This window comes from Anopheles merus, chromosome X (genome assembly GCF_017562075.2).
Source record: "Anopheles merus strain MAF chromosome X, AmerM5.1, whole genome shotgun sequence".
Lineage (NCBI taxonomy): Eukaryota > Metazoa > Arthropoda > Insecta > Diptera > Culicidae > Anopheles > Anopheles merus.
Window position 1 is genome coordinate 19,871,104 of NC_054081.1, and position 8,282 is coordinate 19,879,385.

At 46.9% G+C, this 8,282-nt stretch overlaps 1 protein-coding gene across 1 annotated transcript; it reads right to left on the reverse strand.

Annotated features, from left to right (window-relative positions):
- Positions 1–2,614: 2,614 nt before the first annotated feature.
- On the reverse strand, positions 2,615–5,345 carry LOC121592500. The gene is made up of 5 exons (XM_041914001.1): positions 4,783–5,345; positions 4,612–4,704; positions 4,176–4,539; positions 3,783–4,089; positions 2,615–3,707 (listed from the first exon to the last, which is right to left on the reverse strand). The coding sequence occupies exons 1-5, from the start codon at positions 4,907–4,909 to the stop codon at positions 3,672–3,674; spliced, it is 927 nt and encodes a 308-aa protein (XP_041769935.1). The 5' UTR covers positions 4,910–5,345; the 3' UTR covers positions 2,615–3,671.
- Between the last annotated feature and the right edge of the window lie 2,937 nt (positions 5,346–8,282).

Sequence of the window (8,282 nt, forward strand, 5' to 3'; positions counted from 1 at the left end):
ACCAAAGATGCGTTTCTCTTACCTAGGGTCCAAATAATGAGAAAAGCTTTTCGGAAGTGTTTAAATTAAATAAACTATTGTCGGTTTTCGTTGGAATGATAATTCATTTTAAAAATGTTCATTGATATCACAAAATTCATACAAAAAATGCAACAAATACGTAAACTTCGCTAATTAAAACTAACTAACTAACTACCTAAAATAACTAAAACCAAACAAACTAAAACTAGAAAAAATTCAACAAAACTAAATACTACCCTAAATCTAACACTTTCCTAACTAAATTTAAAAAAATTCCCCAAAATTCAAATTTATCCTAACGCTACTCTACATCTACCTAAAGCTAACCTACCCACTACTTTACATACCTCAATGTACGTATAAAAAAATTCTGTACATAACCTGGGGTTACCGTCAATTGATGGGTAGTCCCTATTTTAGTAAAAAGTGTGATTATATTATTGCACCTTTTTAGCAAGAACTGCGGCGAAAATATAATTCCGCGTGCCATTTTCAGCCGCTTGTCCACCTGGGGCACAAACACCTGGGACTGTAAATAGGCCAATACATCCCGCATGTATTGCGCCTCTCCCAGCTTCCGCTCCATGCTGTGCAGTTCCTCCACTGAATCGATGGGCTGCAGCGTAAAGTCCTCGGGTACGGGTGGCGCGGTCCCTACGAGGTCCGCGCACACCACATCTTTAATGTCGCGCACCATCACCTCTGTTGTGCCAGTGGTTTGACGGATGATGGGCACTTCATTCCGCAGAGCCGAGGCAAGGGACTTGATGGCGGCGTCAATCGCGTCAAACCTGCGCTCGACGTACGCCTTCAAATCCGAAATAAGCTGCGGCACATCATTCAGTGGAGGAACCACTGATGGAGCGACGGAGGGAGAGGTGGTGAATGTGCCCCAGGCATCCTCTGCGACGTTCGTTGAACCGACAGGCGACGATGGTACTGCAGATACATTTAGGCTCCGCGACGACTCAGGTACAGCGGCGGCCGTTACAGTCGACGCTGCAGATCGTTCACCATCGATGGTAAAATTTCGATTCATGATCTGAAAGGGTTGACAAATGCAATTATGTTAGCATCATGCGAGCTCATGGTCATCGCGGCGAGATGGTCGAATTGGCGACGGGAAGGATCAACCAGCGATGATTCACCAAATCCAGCGATCGAATATCGACATACGCGCGCGCAGTGTAAAATAAAATAGAAAAATAAATATGTACTCACCGTCTATGAATATATATATATATATATATATATATTTATATATATATATATATATATATATATATATATATATATATATATATATATATATATATATATATATATATATATATATATATATATATATATATATATATATATATATATATATATATAAAGTCGCGGAGCCTAAATGTATCTGCCGCGCCGTATACACAGCGCCGCAACGTCCAGCCGCTGACTGCAGCGTCGACTGTAACGGCCGCCGCTGTACCTGAGTCGTCGCGGAGCCTAAATGTATCTGCAGTACCATCGTCGCCTGTCGGTTCAACGAACGTCGCAGAGGATGCCTGGGGCACATTCACCACCTCTCCCTCCGTCGCTCCATCAGTGGTTCCTCCACTGAATGATGTGCCGCAGCTTATTGCGGATTTGAAGGCGTACGTCGAGCGCAGGTTTGACGCGATTGACGCTGCCATCGAGTCCCTTGCCTCGGCTCTGCGGAATGAGGTGCCCATCATCCGTCAAACCACTGGCACAACAGAGGTGATGGTGCGCGACATTAAAGATGTGGTGTGCGCGGACCTCGTAGGGACCGCGCCACCCGTACCCGAGAACTTTACGCTGCAGCCCATCGATTCAGTGGAGGAACTGCACAGCATGGAGCGGAAGCTGGGAGAGGCGCAATACATGCGGGATGTATTGGCCTATTTACAGTCCCAGGTGTTTGTGCCCCAGGTGGACAAGCGGCTGAAAATGGCACGCGGAATTATATTTTCGCCGCAGTTCTTGCTAAAAAGGTGCAATAATATAATCACACTTTTTACTAAAATAGGGACTACCCATCAATTGACGGTAACCCCAGGTTATGTACAGAATTTTTTTATACGTACATTGAGGTATGTAAAGTAGTGGGTAGGTTAGCTTTAGGCAGATGTAGAGTAGCGTTAGGATAAATTTGAATTTTGGGGAATTTTTTTAAAATTTAGTTAGGAAAGTGTTAGATTTAGGGTAGTATTTAGTTTTGTTGAATTTTTTCTAGTTTTAGTTTGTTTGGTTTTAGTTATTTTAGGTAGTTAGTTAGTTAGTTTTAATTAGCGAAGTTTACGTATTTGTTGCATTTTTTGTATGAATTTTGTGATATCAATGAACATTTTTAAAATGAATTATCATTCCAACGAAAACCGACAATAGTTTATTTAATTTAAACACTTCCGAAAAGCTTTTCTCATTATTTGGACCCTAGGTAAGAGAAACGCATCTTTGGTGTGTTGCAGTTTCAGTGGTTTTATTGCAAGTAAGTGTGGGGCAAAGGTACGAACACATATTCTCCCGGATTTTCAGTTTCCACTGCAGCCAGCTTACACATCAACGTGCTGCTGGATAATGCTGCAGTGTGACGGTGTCCAAATCGTCCATATTGGCCGCATATATGTTCAGTTCTGCTGAGAAGCAGGGTTTGGTGAAAGCGGGCACCTGGTTTGAAAACGTGTACCCTTGCACGGTCACGTTTGGTCCAGATTTTGTGGCCGTTTCGTACATGACCACATCACCCAAGTTAGTCATGCACCATTGGTCGCGGAAGTTTTTCCGCAGCATGAAACCATGCCGCACAGTAGCAACTGTATCGCTACCAACCGGGCGCACCGATTGCTCTTCTCGACCTGCCGAACTGCATCCTGGCCTGGCATATTCCACTTGCCACAGTTCTTGCAGGCGATTGGCCGCTTGAACCAAGCTGTTCCTCCCTGAATGCACCAGCTGCTTAATATCGTGCAACTTTGCTTCGTACTTTACCGCAGATATGGTGCGCAGGTCACCAAATCTGTGGACATCTTCGTACGCGTGATGCAAATTATGCACGTTGCTGTTTAACAGCACTGGACTATACACTGTTCCATAGTCTTTCACAAAACGATGCAACAGTGTATCGGCCAGTTCCCATTTTGCACGATGGTAGGAGGTGTATAGTAAGGTAACGGCGACGAACAGCAACATGAAGTGTCGATACGCTGCATTATTAATTCTGCCCTTCAGTACCACAAAACCGGCGACATGCAATAACATCTTAAACTCGGAAGCTTTCCAAAGTTTGACGTATTGCAGGTCGCGCAGTTTCCGTTGGAAATCTGAGGGCAGTTTAAATGCACGCAGGTGTGCCGACAATTCACGTTGCTGCCGTCGCGTCATCTTACAGCCCAGGTCACGGAACCCTTCCGTCCACAAGATCAACAATTCGCACATGACACCCTTGTAAAAAAGGTGCATGGCCTCGGCAACCACAATGTCACATATGATGTCACATTGGTCGAGCCTTACAAGGGGTGTTATATGGATCTTATGGTCCGGATATTTATCCTCGCAAAACAGACCATGTAAGCGCGATTCGCAAGGCACCCCATACGGAAAGTATACGCGACTACCGTCCCTTTCCGTGATGATGGTGCACTTCATACAGGCGCTGTATGCGTTGTGCGATTTAACACCTAAAAGAATACAATTAAAAAAATATATAAATTATTTGAATTGCACAACATTATTGACTACGAACACAACTCAACTTTGATGAATGACCGCGCCGGAGAATCTGCTATAATACTTCGTAGGTGCACAGTGTAGTACCGTTTGCCGATCACGATCCCAACACGCTGCAGCTCGTTCATTTCTTCCACAAACTGTCCTAAATATTCCTCGGCGTATAACGGTTTTGACTCGCCGCAAAAGATGCGAACCGTCATCACCGGGGCATTAGGCAGGTTGTGGATGCCCATGAGGATGGGCCAGAATTGTGTCCGACTGCTTTTGTAAAGCGGAAGACCGTCGACAAAAAAGTCGATCTCGAACCGCTCTACGGCCGGCTGCGTGTATCTGCAATGGAAAGAAAACATACACACCATGGGTGAGCATAATGCACATTGTCTCATGCATCAATACAGTTGGTTTAGCCTACTTACCGAAAATAGGACCGAAGGCATGTTTCTATGCCCTGGTACCATATCTCTCCACCAGAGATAGGGGTAATCGCGGACTGTGTGGATCTTGCCACGGGCGTGTTCAGGAACGTCCGTGCATCCCGTGGCAATTTCCTGCCCGGGTCGTGCTGCCTCAAATGCCCCAGCAAGAGGTTTAAGGCACTGTGTGTTTGGCCGATTTTCAGTGCCCACAGCCTCAACCCGTCCTCATAGGATAATAACCCGAACGGATTATCTGGCACCGATGTCTCGATGCCGGGATCGCTGTCGTCGGGAACACTGTCCCCACCGATGCTTTCAGCAACCACACTGTCGTCATCGCTGTCACTCTGCGGTTGGGGATTGTCTGCCAAATAAATTGAGCACCAAACTAATGAGCGAAACGCGTAACGGTCAAAATATAACGGTCTTGACTTACCGGCCACTTCCATCGGTACCGTTCCGGCTTCATATCCTTGAAGTGAAGGGTCTGGTCCAGCTTCATTCCCTTGCAGGGCACTCGCTCGGTTAGCTAAAACATATTTAATAAAATGGTACAGAGTCCATTTTTAAACATTGACCTTCCACACTGCTCCCAGATTTCACATACCGGCATTGGATGATTCCGGCTGTTCTGCTAGCCAACGTTCCCACTCCAACTGCTGCAAACGGCGCTTACGGTTGCGGGCAGTAGCGTGTTGTACTCTACCGCTATAAAAGTCCCGTTTCGAGGCCATTTTCACACCAAAATCTTCGGAAATCAAAACTTGGAACTGGACAGCTGAGCACTCTTCAACGATTTGTTTATGTTTTTTACAAGAGCCGCAACTGCCATTGAAAACATTTTAAAGTTAGAAAGAGACAGCCTTAGTTGAAAAGTGACAGCACTACGGCTGACGGTTGGTTCGAACGTCCTCGCAGCGAAATATTTCACAGCCATGGGCCAAGGGAAACGAAGAAGCTTGAGGAAGGGGCAGCTCAATTCCCTGATCGGAACCTCAGCCATAGGAAGAAAAGAGAACGATATAGTGAAATATGTCAAATCCAGTGAATTTTTCGATCGCTTTGCACTGCGGGTGTCAAATCCAGTGAATTTTTCGATCGCTTTGCACTGCGGGACGTTTCTGCTCGGTTTCTCGATCGGTTTCGGCGGAAAGCGAGCTAGAACCCGAGCTCATGAACTGCTCGATTTTGTTGTGCGGGGTATTGAGTTATCCCACCCGCTGCGCAAAGCGACGGAAGAAATTATGGCGTTCGGAGAATTTTATCATGCCTTCCTTTTCTCTCCAACGGCAAATTTGTCAAGCAGCTCGTCGAGCTACCCGTCCCTGGCTCCGCCTCATACCCCTCGCCTGAGCGTGCTGCCGAAGGTTTGGATGTGTTGGTGCGTCAGACGGCCAATCGCTGTCAGCCGTCGTCCGTGCTTTTTCCCACCATAGCGCTATCTCATTCTTGCGTTTGGTCAATGCTCATGAGTTGCTGTGGCGCTCAAAAAAGCCGTTAACAAACATTGCGGCGATGAAGTTGCATTTTCACAAATCAAACCAAAAAAGCGCAATAAGTTCAATTGCTGCAATGTAAAAATGACTACGGAATCGCTAGCTCACGATAGAGGGTTTGCTGTGCAACGCGCAGAACTCTAATTCGCATTAACACATTCAGCCCGGCGCTGATTTTCATGAGCTTACCGTTCCCCCGGCATCTAGAACGCAAGCTGATTGTGAAACCGGTATACTGGAAAGTTCACTGGCAGTCCCTGGGGCCTGCCATCGAACTGAACGTGTTAAGCATTAAGCATAACTTTGTTACCATAAGCTTTTGCTTTCGTATGGTGTAGATTACACAGATATGCTAAGTCGTCTGCGCAAGGGTGTGAGTGTGCGTGTGTGTGCAAAACTGTCGCCGAATGTATGCTCTTCCGGAATGTTATGATCCATCAGTCAAAGAAAGGAAGGTGTTCATGAAAGGCGGAAAGACGAGTTGTGGCCCCTGTAAATGGTAACTGATGACCGGGGGGAGTGGGTACTGGCACACAGCTGTTGGGAGATTGAACACTATACTTAAATTGCCGGTGGAGGGGGTGGGGTGGCCATGGGACCCCTACGATCATCGGTCACAGGCAGATCATCGGTTGTTGCCGGCATGTTGTCGGATGGGAGGGGGGGGGGGGGGAGTGCAAATGGTTCTCCAGCCACGGGGCAAAACGACCATCTTTCCGGGGGCCCTTGTCGCTAATACTCTATCCACTTGTAGACATACGGCATACTACAGACTAGAGATTTTCGGCGACCATCTAGACCGCCTACCGTTAGATCCACCGCTGGTTCATGACGGTGTTTATTTTATTGTGGAGGTGCATCCTTCCCCCTGCCTGCAGCGTATGCATCGGGCAGGAGATAGTGTTACAGTATGCAAGTTGCACGCTGGATAGGAGCGGTCCCGCGGCACCGCTATCATTCCGCACATCTGCATGCCCGTCGTGGGTTCTAACCGCGTATGTACCGTCCGACGTAGCAAGAGGTGACTATCCGGCTACGTGGTACTCAAGTCCTGAAAAGGCCGGCATGATCGCGTTGGCTATTACGCCAATAATAATAATAATAATAATAATAATAATAATAATAATAATAATAATAATAATAAAAAGAACTTAGCATAGCAGTCCACACTCGGGTAAGAGTTTGTCTTGACTTTGTTGCTGCCGGGTCTACCGCTGTGACGAGACAAATACACGGAATGCACTCGACCAAAACATGAACCTACCGATCCGAACCCATTCCAAGGCATTGCCGGTCAATCGGCGTCATGATAACTACTCCAAACCAACAAGCCACCAGATTCTGGACGGACAGGTGCAGCACCATACGCGCACCGTAATAAACAAATCCAGAATCCTCTTTTGTATGAATTCAATTCAAAATGTTGTTTCCACTTGCGTCCGCTAGCTGAATTAGAAATAAATGTGCAACAAATCACACGCACGTTTGCTTAAATCATGTGTCTTTTTAATACCCCCAACAGCAGAGCCGATCGCAAAGATGCCAATGCCAATGGTTGTGTTGTCTCTCAGGTAGCGAGATCGAAAATGCATGGACTTTGTAGTCGCAGCGGATGAAAATGTACGCATCAGAATCAAATAGTTTTGGGGTTTCCAAACGCACGCAACACACAAACATGCGCGCGCAAACTCACACACACACACACACACACACACACACACACACACACGCACACATGCATGAACGCGCGGACACCAGCACGCACGCACTCACGCACGCACACACACACGCACGCACGCACACATGCACGTACGCGCGCACGCCAGCACGCACCAACGAAAGCTCGCGCACGAGCACGCGCCCCCGAAGTCGCGCACGCGATCACGCACCCTCCACCAAACCCCCCCCCCCCCTCCCGCACGAGCGAGTACGGCTACCTTATCGGTAGAACGGCTTGTTCAGCTATCTTGTAGCGCATCCTCATTCAAAGCGCCGGGCGGGGTGGGGGATCGCGACATGATAGAGTGAACGGTCACTTTCCCCGCGCTGTGTGCGTGTGTGTGTCAAGACCCGAAAACTCGTGACAAATTTCGGCACATTTAAAAAAAATATTTTTTTGCCACTATATATTGTGCTACATGATGCATAGAAGGTCGTTAAAGCATCAAACATGTTCAAATAAAAAAATATTAGATTAATGTTAGACGTTCTCCTACGCTTGTTTGAAATAGGCTTCTTCACCCTCGATTGGCACGGGCATCGAATGGTCTCATCAGCAGCGGCACGAAATAAAATAAACCATCAATACACCGATAACACTTTGAATCCCAATCCAGCTTCTCCCACAGCGCCTCAAGGTCACACACAAATTAATAAATGCTAACACCCACCAATAACAATACTCAACCGCAGTGCACGTATGAGAATCAACGCATACACCACAACACCCAATCAGCTGGCGGCGGAAGGCACGGGCTGAAGCGCAAGTAAGGCAAGGCAGGGTGAGGGAGAGAGAAGAAGCGGACGAGAAAATGGGCGCCAAAATTTTAAATTTTTGACCGTTTTTTTTGCTCTGCCGCCTGAAATAGTTCGTCCATTTCGAAAACAGGGG

What these genes read in the sequence shown, in the direction of transcription:
- LOC121592500 (XM_041914001.1), bottom strand. Translation starts at nt 4,909, where the DNA reads ATGGCCTCGAAACGGGACTTTTATAGCGGTAGAGTACAACACGCTACT. An exon ending in GGTACCGATGGAAGTGGCCG is followed by an intron (nt 4,540 to 4,611) that starts GTAAGTCAAGAC and finishes TTTATTTGGCAG; the next exon opens with ACAATCCCCAACCGCAGAGT. An exon ending in CGGCGCGGTCATTCATCAAA is followed by an intron (nt 3,708 to 3,782) that starts GTTGAGTTGTGT and finishes GTATTCTTTTAG; the next exon opens with GTGTTAAATCGCACAACGCA.